Here is an 18289-nt window from a genome sequence, read left to right as displayed (position 1 = left end):
ATGTGGTGCCCAAAACTGAACACAATACTCCAGGTGAGGTCTTACCAGAGCAGAGTAAAGCGATACCATCACATCACGTGATCTGTACACTATACTTCTGTTGATACAGCCCAAAATTGCATTTGCCTTTTTTAGCCATCGCATCACACTGTTGACTCATGTTCAGCGTATGATCCACTAAGACCCCTAGATCATTTTCGCACATATTACTGCTAAGACAAGTTTCCCCCGTCCTTATATCCATTATTGGTTTTAACCCAGTTTTCCAGCCTGTCAAGGTCATCCTGTATCCTGTTTCTGTCTTCTACTGTATTTGCAACCCCTCCCAATTTAGTAAGCATTACCTCTATTCCTTCATCCAAATCATTGATAAAGATATTGAACAAAACAGGTCCCAGGACAGATCCTTGAGGCACTCCACGTCACTCCTCTCCAAGAGGATGTATGTGGAACCTTATCAAAAGCCTTACTGAAATCAAGATAAACGATGTCTTCATCATTCCCTTAATCCAGCAAGGTAGTCACTTCCTCAAAAAAAAGAGATCAGGTTAGTCTGACATGACTTGTTCTTGAGAAACCCATGCTGGCTCTTAGTAATCACATCCATTCTTTCTAAATGTTCCAGGACCGACTGATGATTTGTTCTAAAACTTTCCCAGGTATAGGACTTCCGGTTTCAGCCACCCGATCTAAGGAGCAACTCGAACCGGCGCGTCCAGAGCCGCTCCTTAATCGAGCAGTTGAGGGGTCTCCCCTTTCGGGAGACTCGACTCTGGGACCCAGGAAGGGTCCCGGAAGGCAGACAGCTTGAGCCGTGGATCAGGGCTAACGGCGGCTGTCTCCTGATCCCGCTCGCTATGAGCCTCACTGCCCCGATCACCATTTTTAAATGGCTTCGGGGTTGACTGCCGGACTTCTTTTTTCTTCAATCAGCACTTCTGCATGAGTCGAACAAGCTGCATCATTATTATGAAGACTGTAAGTCTCTATCTTCCTTTAATGTCAAGCTCTGAGGCACTATTTCTTTAAGCAGGGGAACTGGAAAGCTGGGACTGAAGTGGAACACAGAGAGAGGCAAAGGCTGAGAAAGGGGGGGGGGGGACTCTCTCTCTTTCTCCGAGGCTTCCAAAAGTTCCTGCCTAACTTGGTGGCTCTTACAATCTTAACATGAGAAAGATGAATCACACCAGTTTCTAAAGATAGAAAAGGCTTGATGGCTGAATTGAACTGATCTGTTTTAAACTTCTTTCTGGAGAAAGACTTGGCTTTTGGAAAATTGACTGTAAGTATATATGGATGAGAAGGACAAGCTGGTATAAGAAGGAGTTTGAAGTTTATGCTGAAGTGCTCTGAATGTGAGTTTTAAATAGACATTTAAGCTCTTGTGGGATTTGTATACTGGATTATAAAGTACAGCTATATTGTTGGCTGATGGAAGAATACCTGTGAAAGCTTTTAAAGTGGATTATTAATTCCTGATGGTGGATGTTATGGATATAACCTTTTAATTTTGGTCTTATTTTTTATTTGGTTTGAATACTTTTGACTTTTTATTTTTATATATTCATTTTTTTCTTCTTCCATTTTCCCTCTTTTCCATACCTTCTGTGGAATTTTTTATCTTTTCATTTTTATCTTGGAAATATTTGGATTGCTTGGTTTTTGTTTATCCTATTTTTTCTCTGGGCTACTTTTTAATTTTTAATTTCTGATTTTACTTGTGGATTACAAATGGGGCATTTAGCCCTGGATTACAATTTATAACTTGGAGCAGTTGGATGAGTTTGTTAAGACTTGGACTTCATTGAACTATTTGCTTTAGAAAAGACGTCACAGCGAACTGTTACTGTTTCTGTTTCAGTGAGTTGAACTGTTTTGGCTAGGTGGTACTATAGTTGATTATGCTAAAAAGGTTTTGTTTAATATAAGTTTTATCATTGTTTTGGGTTTGGTAAATTGTTGATAGAAGCAAGAAGGCTGCCTTTTTAAGATCTCTGTATAGTATTGTACTGTCTGACAGATACTAGCTTATCTAATATAAACAAGAATGCTGAGTTTCAAAATAAATTACTGAAGAGGCAACGCATGGAATTGGTGGTGGTGAGTTAAATATACTAATAAGGATGGAAAATATAGCTGCTACTGGCTTTAAAGAGACAATTAAAAAAATATAATCGAGAAGGTAAACCACCAATCCCTTCACCCAGCTCTTCGTCTGGCCCAGGGAAGTTTACGACTATGCAGGGAGATATGAAAGAGATGCAAAATACTCTACTAATTGCCATAGCACAGTTGACTGGTAAAGCAGATAACATAGGAGAGCAGATGGCAGAGATCAAACAAGAGCTTCAAGAGAACAGAAAACAGATAGCAGAGTCTAATAAAGCCTTAAAGGTACTAGATGAACAGGTGACGGACAATACACAAAAGGTGAAACAACTGGGAAAAGAACAGAACGTACATGTCAGCAGACTTCTACAGCTGGAAATAGATAGAGCAGCCTATATGCTGAGGTTTCAAAATGTACCAGAAGAAAAATCTGAAGATTTACAGAAAATACTAAGTGAGGCTTTGGCAGAAATTTTACAGGTGACACCTGAAAGGATGGAAGAAGAGTTTGATAAAATTGAGTACCATCAAGCTTTATGAGACGGAATAAATTGCCTAGTGAAATTCATTTGAAGCTTACAAGAAAGAAGACTAGAGATAATATCTTGAAGCAAGCAAGAGACAAATCTGTGACGATTGCAGGAAATATGGTGAAAATTTTGAGAGAGGTACCATGGCCAGTCAGACAAAAGAGGAGAGAATATCAAACCCTTCTTGAGAGAAAGAGAAATACCCTATACATGGCTAATGCCGGAAGGCTTACTTTTTACTTACGAAGAGAACAGATTTAGGATAAACTCTATCTTCAATGCTCAGAATTTTCTGGAGAGAGCGAAAGAAAAAGAGGGGAAGGAAAAGAGGAAAGATGTAGAGGAAGAAGAAGGCTCTGATGAAGAGGATCCAAACGAACCACGGAAATATCTGACAAGATTACAGACCAAAAAAGATAAAAAAGATAGTGATAAGAAAAATTCATAATGGCATCAATAATCTCTATTAATGTGAGTGCACTCAATTCTCCTGTAAAAAGGAGGAAGACCTTTCGATATTTGACAAAATTGGAAATGGATATAATTTGTTTACAAGAAAGCCATATTTTGGCTAAAGATCAACACTTTTTGAAAAATAAACTTGGCAACTTGTTTACAGCAACAGATGTGAATAAAAAGAAAAAGGGACTGGCAATGTATGCTGACAAATTTAATCCACAATTACACTATGCTTCTGAAGATGGAAGAATTCTATTAGTGGAAGTCATGGTGGACAATAAAAAAAATCTCACTGGCAAATATTTATGCACCGAATGATCACCAAGAGAAATTTTTCCAGGATTTACATTTCAAGTTGTCAAACTTGGAGTATGCAGAATACTGCATAGTAGGAGATTTTAATGCAGTTTCATACGGACAATTGGATAAATAAACACATAAGTGTACTAAAATTAAAAGTCCTCAACTACCAACAAGTTTTTGGAAGGTAGTAGAAGAACTGGACCTGGTTGATGTATGGAGAACAAGATATCCAAATTCGAAAGACTTTACATATTATTCTGCCAGTCATCAAGCGTGGTCAAGAATTGATGTGTGTTGGCTCTCTACAAATTTGGTTAAAGAGTTGAGACAGAAATCCAAACAAGAGTTATATAAGATCATAGTCCTGTAATGGTAAAACTCAAAGGCACACGAATGAGAAGAATGTGGAGGTTAAGTACTTCTATTTTAAAAGATGAAGACTTTTTTAAAGAATCCAAGGCTGAAATGGAATCTTTTTTTAAACAGAACATAACTCAAGATGTAAAGATGCAAGTAGTTTGGGACACTGCTAAAGCATATTTCAGGGGTCTTGCAATCAGACATAGTGCAAAGAAAAAGAAAGAAAGAACTGAAAATTTTCAAAAATTAATGTTGCAAGCAGGAGAAGCTGAAAAGAATTTAAAAGTACATCTGACAAGACAGGAGTTCCAAAATAAGGTTAAAGAAACACAGCATCAACTTAATTTACTACTTATAGAGGAGACGGAGAACAAACTGAGATTTGCCAGACAAAACTTTTTTGAACATGCTAATAAACCTGAAAGGTGGTTGGCTTACGGAATGAGAAAAGAAAATGCCAAAAGAATAATACCGGTTTTGAAAGATGAGAATAATAAAGAGAAAGTTCAAAGAAAGGAGATACGTCAAATTGTGGAACTATTTTATAAAAAATTACATGAAGACAAACAAGTTCAAAAGGCAGACTTAGAAGCCAAAATATTCTTAACAAATTTACAGGAGAACAACAAACAATTTTAAATGAACCAATAATAATGAGGAAAGTGAGAGACGCAATGGCATCTCAAAAGAATGGTAAAGCTCCGGGTCCAGATAGACTACCTGCTGAGTTCTACAAAGCCTATGAGGAGCCTTTACTGTTGCCATTCAAACGTCTCCTTGAAAGGATTCAAGAGGAAGCCTAAATACCAGTTTCATGGCAAGAAGCTAAAATATCCTTAATTCCAAAAGAAGTGCAGATTTGAAAGATATAAAAAATTATCAGCCAATTTCTCTTTTAAATGTGGACTATAAAATTTTTGCAGCAATACTGGCACAACGCCTGAAGAAGATCCTACAGTCCACAATACATCAAGACCAGGCAGGATTTCTCCCTAGAAGATACAATGTTAGAACAGTATGTAATATAATGGAATATTATGAGAGTCACCCAGAGAAACGATTGGCATTAATCTGTCTGGATGCAGAGAAGGCCTTTGATAATGTTTGTTGGCAATTTACGCTGCAACAACTGAAGGGAATGGAATGTGGTGAGAATTTTTTGAGAACAATAGAATCAATATATTCTTCGCAAAGGGCAAGAGTGATGGTGAATGGTGAACTAACAGAAGCAATTGACATTCGGAAGGGTACAAGACAAGGTTGCCCATTGTTACCACTCCTTTTTGTCTTGTGCTTAGAGATATTGAATAACCAAATAAAGATACAAGTATTAAGGGAGCAGTGATTAAAGGTGAACATATCCCTAATGGAAAGAATAGCTTCAATAAAGATGAGCATTTTGCCAAGACTGTTATTTTTATTCCAAACCGTTCCAGTACTCTTTGAATTCCAGTACTCTTGTCCAAGAATTGAACAAGATGGTTTCTAAATATATTTGGCAAGGCAAAAAACCAAGAATTAAACTAAAGATACTGCAAGATTCTAAACTGAGAGCAGGCATGGGCCTCCCAGATTGGCAACTGTATTATAAAGCTTCTGTGCTCTTGTGGGTAAGAGACTGGGTACTATTGAATGATAAGAGACAGTTATTGCTAGAAGGACATGATCTCAATTTGGGCTGGCATGCGTATTTATGGTATCAAAGATAAGAAGGACATTCTTATTTTAAGAACCACTGGTTCCGGAAATCTTTGTACCACACATGGTCATGGTTAAAACCGAGAATTTACCAGAAAATTCCAAGATGGGTATCTCGAAGCATTCACTTCTCCAAAACTTTTGAAACCCAATCAGAGTTATAGATATGATGACTTGCTGAAAAACGATAACCAGTTGAAAACCAGAGAAGAGCTGGAAAACATGGACATTAAAATGAGTTGGTGGTTGAGAATGCAAGTTGAATCTAGGTTTGCCAAAGATAAGACAACAGACTTTAACACAGAGCAATATCCATTTGATAAAATCTTTTTAGGTCCTCAAGAAAAGCTAATTACTAAGCTATATGCATACCTATTACAGATAAAGATGCAAGATGAGGTAGTAAAAGATTGTATGGTTCAATGGGCGAAAAACTTGGGATGTAACATCAGGTTAGAAGAATGGGAAGGCTTTGGAAATTCAATATTAAACTAACTAAGTCAGTAACCTTTAAAGAAAATCTGTATAAGATGTTTTATAGATGGTACATAACTTCACAGAAATTGTGTAAGATGTATACTAACATGTCTAACAAATGTTGGAAATGTACTAAACATGTGGGATCTTTCTATCATATGTGGTGGTTGTGAGGCGGTGAAAGACTATTGGAAAAAGGTTCATTAACTATTGCAGAAAATTCTGAAGACACAGATCCAACTTAAACCAGAACTGTTATTATCCTGAGGATTATTCCAAAGAGATGAGACATTTGTTGGCATATATTAACACAGTGGCCAGGATTCTTCTGGCACAGAGATGGAAGCTGCAGGAGATTCCCACGAGAATGGACTTGATGGGGAAAATTCTGGAAATGGCTGAGCTGGACTACTTATCCCAGTTGTTGGCTGGGAAATCTAAAGAAGAAGCAAGAAAATATTGGTTGAAACTACATATTTGGCTAGATACTCAAGACTCTTAAGATTTTTTGGTGCGAACTTATATTTCCTTTCTCCTGTATTTTTTACTATAAGACTGCCTTTGCTGGAAATGTCAACTTGAATAGGCACTTCAGCAAGAAGACTTACAATATAAATTATCAAAATGTTGATGATTTAAAGTTAAGAGATGATAATATGTGACAATATATGTATTCTAAGAAAGTATATTGGATGCAGACCTGTATTCTAAGAAAGTATACTATATGCAGACTAAGATATATAATTTTCTATAATTATAATTTTCTGTTTCCTCTTACCCTTTAGCCCCAACCTTTAGAAAACTAATAAAACTTTTAAAACAGTAAAACTTTCCCAGGTATAGACGTCAAGCTGACGGGTCGGTAGTTACCCAGATCGTCCTTTATCCCCTTCTTGAAGATGGGGACAACATTCGCCCGCCTCAATCTTCAGGCACCTCTCTGTTTTCCAAGAATTCTCAAATATAATAGCCAGAGGCTCAGAAATTACATCCACGAGCTCTTTTAGAACCCTTGGATGCAATTCATCTGGCCCTGAGGACTTTGTTTCATTTAAAGAAACTAGGTGTTTATGTACTACCCCTATGCTGATCCTAGGTTGGAACTTCATAGCCTCCTTATATGTTCTTTTTTTTTGCCATGTTGAGCACCGTTTCCCTCAGAAGAGAAGACTGAGGAAAAGTAGGAATTGAGCAGTTCCACCCTCTCTTCATTAGCTGTTATAATTTCACTTTCTTGCCCTCACAATGGGTCTACCATGTTTTGCTCTTTTTCTTACTCTGAACATAAAAGAACCCTTTTTTATTGTTTTCAGCATCTTTGGCCATACTGAGCTTTAGCTTTCCTAACTTTTTCTCTACAAGCACTGGTGATTTGTTTATATTCATCCTTGGTTGTAAGGCCCTCCTGCCAATTCCTAAAGGAGTCTTTTTTATTTCTCAGGTCATTAGAGAGCTTTATGTTTATAGAGCTCACTCAGCTTGTCTAGGCTTTTTCCATTTTTTCTTCTCATAGGAACCATTTGTGATTATGCTTTCAGTATTTTGCTTTTAAGAAACTCTCACCCCTCCTGAACCCCCTTCTTCCTAAGTATTTCTGACCATGGGATTTTACCCAGAATAGTTCTAAGTTTATCGAAGTTTCCCTTTCTGAAGTCCAACCTATAAGTCTGACTACATATAGCTTTTCTCTTCTCCAAGACTGTAAATTCCAAAATCACATGGTCACTACTGCCCAGGGTGCCCACTATTTCCACTTTTTCAATCAATTCTTCCTTGTTGGTGAGAATCAAATTCAAGATAGCAGATCCCCTTGTTTCCCCTTGCTTGGGGATGGGACGGTGGCTCAGTGGTAGAGCATCTGCTTGGTAAGCAGAAGGTCCCAGGTTCAATCCCTGGCATCTCCAAAAAAGGGTCCAGGCAAATAGGTGTGAAAAACCTCAGCTTGAGACCCTGGAGAGCCGCTGCCAGTCTGAGAAGACAATACTGACTTTGATGGACCCAGGGTCTGATTCAGTAGAAGGCAGCTTCATATGTTCATATGTTCCTTCTTCACTTTCTGGAAAAGGAAGTTGTTAGCAAGACAATGACATCCACATAATCGTAGTAAAATTTGGGGTGTACATGCTGTCAATGTTTACAGACCTCCTGCAGTTTTATGGCCAGTACATGTCCTATCAACTAACTGTCATCCTTCTGTATATGCTAGTGCCTTAACAGCCACTATGGAAATTGGTTAATGATAAGTATGGTGAGTCACTTGTTGACTGGGCTGAGGAACGTGGCTTGCATCTTGTTTTCTATGCTAAAGACAGAAGCCCCTTCAGATCAGCAGCATGGAATAGAGAATCCAATTCTGATTTTACATGTTTCATCTTACCAGAGAAGTTAGCTCTTGCCTATATCCACACATGTTCTTAACTCAAGGTCAACATCGACCCGGAATCCTTGAGCTAGGAATCCAAATTCAGGTTATCAGGTCTTTCCCTAGACCACGATGGAACTTTAAGAGGGTGAATTGGAAAGGCTTCAGTGAAGATCTGGAGAGATTCTCTTTGAGAACTGCTCTTGAGAGAACAGCTCTGAGAGAACTTTGACCCAACGTGCACGTAGAGAAGTGGGAAATCAAACCTGGTTCCCCAGATTAGAGTCCGCCACTCTTAACTACTACACCTAAGTGGCTCCCTGGAGCTTGGAGCCTGTTGAAAAAATTAGGTGCAATTCCACTCATGCTCTGAAGAAACCCGGAGGTAACTTCAAACCTACATGACTGTTATCTGTATCCAGTATTTAGGGGGATTACCCAGTCGGTCTGCATACCCACTGTATCAACGTGGTTCCATATTTTATATTGTTCTATGCCTTCTATGTATAACTCTGCCGTATGATAAATAAATAAATATTCTTTATGTTTTTGCTTCTCCTATTTCTATGCTGAAACAAAGAATTTCTTGATTAAATTTTAACGAAATGTCAAAATAAGTGCATATGCTTCATTAACATCACCTCCAACTTAAAAATAAGCAAATCAAGAGAAATCTGGACGTCTGGTGAGGTAAAATGTATACCACTGTCAGGTACTAAAGAAATGTTTGAATTTGAAATGGGAGAATTTTCACGGAGTACTTGAGTTTATTAAAAGTGTAGCATGTCCTTGCAGACCCAGTTTGGCCCACTCCCTTTTAAACTAAGAACATAAGAGAAGCCATGCCGGATCAGGTCAGTGGCCCATCCAGTCCAACACTCTTGTCACGAAGTGGCCAAAAAACACAAGTGCCATCAGGAGATCTATTAGTGGGCCCAAGACACCAGAAGCCCTCACCCTGTTTCCTCTCCCAAGCACCAAGAATACAGAGCATCATTTGCCCCAGACAGAGTTCCAACAATACGCAGTGGCTAATAGCCACTGATGGACCTCTGCTCCATATGTTTATCCAATCTCCTCTTGAAGCTGGCTATTCTTGTAGCCACCGCCACCTCCTGTGGCAGTGAATTCCATGTGGTTAATCATCCCTTGGGTGAAGAAATACTTCCTTTTGTCCGTTCTAACCTGACTGCTCAGCAATTTCATTGAGTGCCCATGAGTTCTTGTATTGTGAGAAAGGGAGAAAAATACTTCTTTCTCTACCTTCTCTATTCCATGCATAATCTTGTAAACCCCTATCATGTCACCCCTCAGTCGACGTTTCTCCAAGCTAAAGAGCCCCAAGAGTTTTAACCTTTCTTTATAGGGAAAGTGTTCCAACCCTTTAATCATTCCAGTTGACCTTTTCTAGACTTTTTCCAATGCTTTTTGAGGTGCGGTGACTAGAATTGCACACAGTATTCCAAATGAGACAGCACCATCGATTTATACAGGGGCATTATGATACTGGCTGATTTGTTTTAAATTCCCTTCCTAATAATTCCCAGCATGGCATTGGCCTTTTTTATTGCAGTTGCACACTGTCTCGACATTTTCCGTGAGATCTATCACAACCCCGAGATCTCTCTCTGTCAGTCTCCTCCAGTTCACACCCCGTCAACTTGTATTTATAGTTAGGATTTTTGGCCCCAATGTGCATTACCTTGCACTTGGCCATGTTGAACCTCAGTTGCCACATTGATGCCCACTTGCCCAGCCTCGACATATCCCTTTGGAGTGCCTCACAATCTTCTCTGGTTCTCACCACCGAACTAGTACCAGATCCGCAAAATGGAAACAAAAGAAACTTGGAATAAACACATTTGTCCTTTCCCTCCTCTAATACAGACTCTGCTAGACGTTGTGAGCAGAGGAGGTGCAATAAATTTTATAAAGTTGCCAGCTTGGCTTGTAACCCTTCATATCACCAGAGTGGTCTGCAGCTTCCCAACAGGCTGCCCTTGGTCTCCCAAAATGGCCGCTTTGCAGCCCAGACCTGCCGAAGGTCTGCTCTCCACCTTTCTTTCTCAATGGGGGATGCCGTCCAACTCTCCTTCCCACCCAGGAACTGGTCACCTTTATCCTAGAGCACTCTGGGAAGAAAAGCTCCAAAGCATATCTAGAACTTCCTGTCTTCATCCTGCCTCTCTGGCAAATAACTTCATCCTCTGTGGTTAAGAAGGGGAGGGGGAGAAGAGAGAGCCGTCTTCTGCCCTTGTGAGCTCACTTCCTTTCAGAGAATAAAACCAGCCCCTTCTTAAAAGAGTTCCGGCAAGGAAGACATTTTGTCACAAAGTAATTAGGTAAAATTTTAACTGGTATGAGGGCTATAGTGTCTTCTTAAAGAAATGCCTCCTTTTAATTCTGTTTTCTTTCATTTTATTACTCCAGTTCTGAATAAAGACAATGTGTTATATTTTCTTTATAAATATTTGTTATATATCCAAATTTCCTCCCGTATCTATACATATTTCAGTAATTTTTCTTCTTATTACCCAAATTTGTATTATCTATACCTTAAATTTTCTCTGTATTACCCAAATTTTGCTTTCTACACCCTATTTTCCCCTTAAGAATCCCTCCCCCCCTTTGAGAACAGTTACTAAGAAATTTTACCTCCTTATGTAACCCCAGTTTTTCCCACCAAGCCCAGTTGCGGGACCTGGATTGGTTAATGCATGGGGATGGTGCATCTAGCAGGAGGGTATGCGAAAAAGAAGAAAAAATTAAACACAACTCCCAGATCCTCTAATCACCTGTAAGCGCAGAGGTCATAAAGATGCCACTGGACTCATACACCAAATCAAAGAGACAAGAAAGGTCCCCTGTGCAAGCACCAGTTGTTTCCGACTCTGGGGTGACATTGCCTTCACAACATTTTTATGGGGTGGTTTGCCATTGCCTTCCCCAGTCATCTACACTTTCCCCCCAGCAAGCTGGGTACTCATTTTACTAACCTCGGAAGGATGGAAGGCTGAGTCAACCTCTAGCTGGCCACCTGAAAACCTAGCTTCCGCTGGGGATCGAACTCAGGTCGTGGGCAGAGCTTAGGACTGCAGCTTTAACACTCTGCGCCACGTGGAAAGAGAAGAAAGGTTTAATTCAATAGAGGGAATCGAATGCATAGGCAGAACTCGAATCTAATCACCAAAGAAGTGATTGGGGTCTTTTACTGTCTCTGAGACATTCTGCAGATCTCTCACATTTTGTCTGCTGCAGCTTAGTGCTGCTTCTGCTCTTTAGGCTTCTTAGGGTTGCCAAACTCCAGGTGGGACCTGGAGCTCTCCTGAAATTTTAACTGATCTCCAGGTGACAGATCAGTTCCCGTGGAGAGAATGGCCGCTTTGCCAGAGCACTGGCCGAATGTGAGCCTGTACAGTTGGTTACCATCAGCATCCATGCCACCTCATTCTGCACCAGCTGCAGTTTCCGGGTCAACTTCAAGGGCAGCCCCATGTAGAACAAGTTACAGTAATCCAGTCTGGAAGTGACCACTGCGTGGGTCACTGTAGCTAGGTCCCCAGAAGTGAGATAGGGAACTAGTTGCTTGACCAGCCAAAGATAAAAGGCTGACCTAGTGACCGTACTGGGCCTCCATAGTGAGGGAGGAATCCAGAATAACCCCAAGACTCTTCACCTTTGGTGTCAAGGGTTAGGAGCTGGATTCCCAATCCCAGATCCCCGTGGCCCAGGTACAGGATTTTCATCTTCATTGGAAGCTCTGTTTAAGCCATCCTGCCACAACTTGTGATGCCCTGGTTAATGTCTCTGGGGCAGAGGCCGGCTGGCCATCCATCAGCAGATAGAGCTGGGTGTCATCAGCATACTGATACGTTGTTGTATCAGTTGATGACAACCCAGTCCATACTCCCAGACCAATTGGGCAAGGGAGAGCATGTAGATGTTAAACATCCGGGAGGGGATTGTCCCCTGTGACACACCACGTTCAAATGGTTGTCGCTGGGAATCTTCCTTCCCACGTGCCACCCTCTGTCACTGTCCATATAGGAAGGAGGAGCGCCAATTTCAAGGCAGACCCCTGGACCCCAACGTCAGCAAGGCGGTGGGTCGAAAGATCATAATTGACCTATTAAACGCTGCTGTTACATCCAAAAGCTACAGCGGCACATGACTTGCCTTGATCCAGATGTCTCCTGAGGTTACCATGTGGGTGACCAGACTGGAATGGATCCAGGATAGTAGCATTATCCCAGAAAACCTGGAGTTGATCCACCACTGCTCTCTCAGCCGTCTTGCCCAGAAATGGTAGGTTCAAAACCTACCATTAGTTAGCAAGGACCATAGAGTTCAATGATTGCTTCTTCAAGAGTGAATGCACCACTGCCTTCTTTAAACCAGCCAACGAGGTCCCTGATGATAGGGACAGATGAATGATATCTCCCAGGGTGGTCAGAACACTCTTCTGGGAGGCCCTGACCAACCAGGAGGGGCATGGATCAAGGAGGCAAGTGGTGGGCTTCACAGCTGGCGGGATCCTTGTCAGCCTCTTCTCGAGAGAACTGTCTGGACTGATCCAGAATCAGACCTGAAGATGGACAAGGGAAAAATTGCTGCTTGACCACAGAGTGTCGATCAGCATTTCCCTGGGTGTGTAAGAAAGGGCCATGAGAACTAAGTACTGATGCAACTCTTCCTGCCCTCTGTCCCATGATCTGCCTAAGTTCACAGAATCAGCATTGTTGTCAGATGACCATTTAGCCTCTTTTTAAAGTCTTCGAACTGTTCTCCCCCCGGGAGGTGGTACCACTCACTTTGGGAACGAAAGACTAGCAGTTGTGGAGGGATGCCTTTTAGCAGAACAAACATATATCTGGGAAGATTTGTTGGTTGGAAAACAACCATTGTGTGATATAAAATACTCTGGCCCTTAAACAGTAGTTCCTGGAAAAATGGGAGCACTGTTTTGTTGTGCTCAAGCACCGAAGGCTTGTGAAGTGTTTTGTGCCATTTTGGGGTGGATTTTGTTTGCTGTGGGTGATCCTTGAGACTCAGTTTGAAATTGCAGTGGACTTTTTTTTACTTAGCTGCCTGCACTTGTTCTCCGTGAAAATAGAACAGAATATCATGTCAGTACTGCAGACAAGGTGTGTTTTAGGGCCTTGTGAATGATAATTTTAGATTTTTGGGAGCTGCTCAGTGAGCCCAGCATTAAGCATTCTCATTTGATGGTTTTGCCAGCCCTTTTCCCACTCTTATGTTGACTCCCTCTGCTCCTAGGATACTTTATTTGATGGAAATAGGAGCACAGACAAGGCCCTGTTGCGTCTGTTCGGTCTTCTTGCACTTCCTCCTCAGAGGATTGGCAGTGGTACCATAAGGTATCTGCCAGATTTTATCATCACCAGAACCCCTGTAGACAGTTAGGCTGAGAGATGCCTTTTGCATTGGCCTTCTGGTACTGACTGCAGCAGATCATGTTGGAGCTTCCACACAGCTTCGTGGCCAATTGGTTCTCATGTCGCCCATTTCCCCCCATGCTAAGTGATCAGCAGCAAAGAGTGAAAGATGAGCTGAATCTTATTTTATAACTGTTCTTTACCTTTGGTTACCTAGTCGAGACTTCATTCTCTATCGACACCCCGGAAAGCCACCTTCCTATGCTACAGACAACGGTTTTGAAGATAAGGTAAGGGAGGTGAGGAATGAAAACAATCTCTTAAGCGCACCTGTCTCAAGCGAGCGTGTTCTTTGACCAGGCTATTCTGCAGTGTGTGGTAATTTGTACAGCCAAAGGGCTGCCATCAAATGTAGCTTTTGACAATGTGACATGGGAGACTATTAGTGAGAGTGAGAAATCCTTTTTTTTTTTTTTTGGTGATTATTTTAAACGTAAAGGAGAAAAATTGTTCACCTCAGATCATGTCATTTTAACAGGGGTACATGGCTATGCCTCTTCCCCATAGTTATGATGGACACTTCTCTGAAGCCATTCCAAAGTTGTCCATTTGAGCCCTTTAAAAGATGTGTGTGTATGCTGATTGCTTTCCAAATTTGGGCGGGGGAGGGGAAATCCCCATGTGGAAACATCCACTATTAAATATATAGGACCCAAGCAGTTGGGTGCTTCATGGTTCAGAACCAGAGCCCTGAGTTGTTTCCAGGAAATGACCAAGAAGTTATTAGAGTTTTGTTTTATTAAAATGATATATGTATTGTTTTGGATCTTGAAACAGACTTGTAAAAGTTGAAACAGACTTGAAAATGGGACCTGCAGTCCTGTTGGCTGTGAAGCTGTTGGTTTCCCAAGGTCACACCTGGTCACAGAAACATTCTGTTCAGTTCATGGTGTAATGAGGTGTGTGAGAGAGCTCTTTTATAAAGAAATACATGAACAGATTTGAAGATCTTTGATTCAAGATTTTTTGTCTTTCAGATTCTGCTGTGTTGTTCTAGTAACGGCCATTATGATTCCGTGTACACCAAACAGTTTCAGGCAAATGCTGCAATTTGCCAGGGTAAATAGAAACATTCCCACTTTTCTCCTAGACTCTATATAGCTTTTGTAGCTCCATATTTGTTACAGGCTGGTGCTTGACTTGTAGTCACCTTGAGTTCTGAGAGGGGACAGCTACAAGATGCTCCCAAGAGAATATTCTTCTCCCCTATGCTTGTTAGCAGCTCTTCTCTAGGAAGTCAGATTTGTTTTCTCTCACCACAAAATGCCAGGTGTGAGATGGCCTGGCTCATCCTAGTGCTTGGGAGAGCTTCATCATTGATTATTTTTTTACTGATAGCCAGCAATTAAGGTATAAGATGCTTAGCTTTAGCTCTGTGTGTGTGTGGATTCGGGACACAGCGGATGGGGGTTTAGCCTGCTATTTCTGTTGCTTGATCATTGCTTATTAAAATCTCCTTGTAAGCAAACCTGAATTGTGTATGTTGTGTCCTTGGGATTTCTGTGAACCTGGAGCTCCTGGCCAGAGCCCCAAACAGGCTCCCCAGTTATCTTAAAATAAGCAGCAGCAGACAAAAGCATAGGCTTGAGCTGGATGGCGCAGGTTAGCCTAGTCTTGTTAGATCTCAGAAGCCAAGCAGGGTTTGCCCTGCTTAGTTCTTGGATGGGAGGCCACTGAGCAAGTGCAGAGTTGCTGTGCGGAGGCAGGCAATGACAAGCCACCTCTGTTCATCTCTTACCTTGAAAACCCTAAGAACATAAGAGAAGCCATGTTGGATCAGGCCAATGGCCCATCCAGTCCAACACTCTGTATCACACAGTGGCCAAAAATTTATATATATACACACACACATATATATATACACACTGTGGCTAATAGCCACTGATGGACCTCTGCTCCATATTTTTATCTAACCCCCTCTTGAAGATGGCTATGCTTGTAGCCGCCACCACCTCCTGTGGCAGTGTATTCCACATGTTAATCACCCTTTGGGTGAAGAAGTACCTCCTTTTATCCATTCTAACCTGACTGCTCAGCAATTTCATGGAATGCCCACGAGTTCTTGTATTGTGAGAAAGGGAGAAAAGTACTTCTTTCTCTACCTTCTCCATCCCATGCATAATCCTGTAAACCTCTATCATGTCACCCCACAGTCGACGTTTTTCCAAGCTAAAGAGCCCCAAGGGTTTCACCATAGGTTGAGTGCAACTTAGAGGCATTTTTCACCAGTCAAAAGAATTAAAATTAGCACATTAGAGATGCCTCTCGTTGATCTTGAGAACGCGATAGCATCGAAACTGGGATGCAGATCTTTATTTTAAAACTAAGTTCTGTTTTCCTAGCGGTGCTGTACGAGATCCTGTACAAAAACGTGTTCCATGTGCCTGAAGAGGAGCTGAGGACTGCAGTTGAGATGTTTCGAAGCGGAGCCAAGAAAAACAGAAATAGTACATCTGTTGGAAGCGAAGATGCCAATTTTGACTGCCTTCTGGAGAGATCAAACAAGAATTTTTCAGAAAAGAGGTGCTTTTTGAAGCAATGTGCCTTTGGATTATTCAGGCGTCAAAATGTGGCATTTCCTTGTGTGAACTTGCTCTGTGATCTTGAGTGCTCATTCGTCCGAAGGGCTTTGCCTGTTTTACAAGCCCCAGCTTCGTTTTGTTGTATGGGTTTTGTATTGGGTAGGTGACGATTTTCAAATGGGACAGTTAAGTTTGCCGTATCGAACGTTCTGAAGTGCAGTTGCATGTCACAGTTATAATTTCACCACTTGGTGGTGCCGTGGTGCTTCTCTTTTTGTATTGCAAAACTCTGGAAGAGATACACCTCTCTCTCTGTCTCTCCCCCTTAGCGCTGAGCCAAGGCTGTCTGTTGCAGTGCTGAAAATCTCTTGTGTTTTCCATTACCTAGGGTGGAAGACTGGGAAAACTATGAATTGGTTACCCTGCCGGCAGAAAAATGCAAGCAAGGTGCTGAAGAAGCGAAGGTTTGACATCTTAAAACAAGAGATAATCCTGTGTGCCTGAGAATCCCTTCCATGGGAAACAGGAGAATTTCCAGGATCTCCTTTTGCTAATCTCTCTTCTCCCTCTCTCCGCTTTTTTTTTTTTATGTCCTGCTATTTTTCTAAGAACGTACAGGCCTTCTGCTTCGCTAGGTGAAGAAATCAGAAGCCTGTAGGGGAAATAACACTTGGGCTTTGAACATGATATTTGTCTCAAAGCTGCACTGAAGATACCATTCACCATTTGGGGCAGCACATGCCTTTGGTTTCAGTGAACATCTTGTGATGCGCAGATACTTTGTTGCACCCTCCTTTACAGGGGTCATTTTGTAGAAAAATAGGTGGTGGAGCTCATCCAGGGCTTGTTATGCAGCTGCACCTACTATTCAATGGACAAGGAAGTGGAACTCTCAGAAGGAGGAGGTGGAACTCTCAGAAAGGTTCAGGAGCTACGCTTCTGTGCGCTCCCACTGAATCCAGGGCCTGCTCCTTTATCCCCACCCACTTCATCATCTTCTGTCAGTCAGAATCCTTTCCTGTTTTTTGTTGCTTAAAATCTCAAAACACATTTTGAACCTGAATATACATCTAGCCAGAAATACAGAGCCAGAGCTGTTTTCAGATACATAAGAGCTGTATAGATCTCCTCCATTAGACCTTAAGTCCCATTGCTGTTCTTTTTCTCATACAGTGACCCACAGTGACCAGAATCCAAGCCTGTAAGGGTGGGGTGGAGAGGAGGCCGTAAGAGAATTGTCCTGTTTCTGTGAGCCCACCATCTGCCATCTTTAAGTGAAAATCCAAACAAACTGGAAGTCAAGAGCAAGATTTGCCTTGCTTGACTTTACCTAACAGCCCTGGCTTTATCCAGAAATCACTTGACCTGTCTCAATTGACATTCTCAAAGTCAAAGCCTGTCAAGTTCCAGATATAAGCTGCCAGTATATAACTCTTCATTGTTGCCGCCACGGTTTATGGCTTTGCAGTCAATCTTCTGGTATTTCACGCTTGATGCTGACTCCCATATGTGGCACTCTGCAACTGCTGTTGCAGTGAAAACTAATGCATAGGTCTGTTGGATTCTAACTAGGGATGATCATAAATTCTATTATAGGACTCTCTTGATCAAATCCCCCCTCCCCTTCAGATAAAAATCTAGGGTAGGGTGATCCTACAGTCAAGAGGGCCTCATATTTTGGTGGTTTTTACCATCCCTCCTCCCTGAGTTGATAGAGACTGTGGATTTTGGGTGGAGGGTGGGGAGGTAAAGCTGTGGAATTCTCTCATCCTGAGATTTAAGAGTTCCAGAAAAAAAGCATAGCCAGGTATTGCAACACAGAAATAAAAAGATAATAAAGCCACCTTTTGAGAACAGAAAACAGAGTTAGAACAGAGTTTCTAATTTTGTTGTTACTGCTGCAATGCATGGGTTTTTCTGTCCCTGTGTTAAAAGGTCTCTTTATATATAATTTGGTGGTGCATCAGATTTTATGATTGGGCTCCTAAGTTTAGCATTATCTCAGCTGAAGCT

At 41.4% G+C, this 18289-nt stretch overlaps 1 protein-coding gene across 1 annotated transcript in view; it reads left to right on the top strand.

The window, feature by feature from the left end:
• The window catches only part of ALG13 (ALG13 UDP-N-acetylglucosaminyltransferase subunit), a 132258-nt gene that overhangs the window by 50799 nt on the left and 63170 nt on the right, over positions 1–18289 (top strand). Inside the window, exons 13-16 of the mRNA XM_060249109.1 lie at positions 13912–13984; positions 14732–14813; positions 16097–16277; positions 16665–16740. Of these exons, the coding sequence (XP_060105092.1) occupies positions 13912–13984; positions 14732–14813; positions 16097–16277; positions 16665–16740 (412 nt within the window). The remainder of the gene's footprint in view (positions 1–13911; positions 13985–14731; positions 14814–16096; positions 16278–16664; positions 16741–18289) is intronic.

The sequence above is a fragment of the Heteronotia binoei genome, chromosome 11 (assembly GCF_032191835.1).
Source record: "Heteronotia binoei isolate CCM8104 ecotype False Entrance Well chromosome 11, APGP_CSIRO_Hbin_v1, whole genome shotgun sequence".
In the NCBI taxonomy this organism is placed as follows: domain Eukaryota; kingdom Metazoa; phylum Chordata; class Lepidosauria; order Squamata; family Gekkonidae; genus Heteronotia; species Heteronotia binoei.
This window is presented reverse-complemented; position numbering and strand designations above follow the sequence as displayed.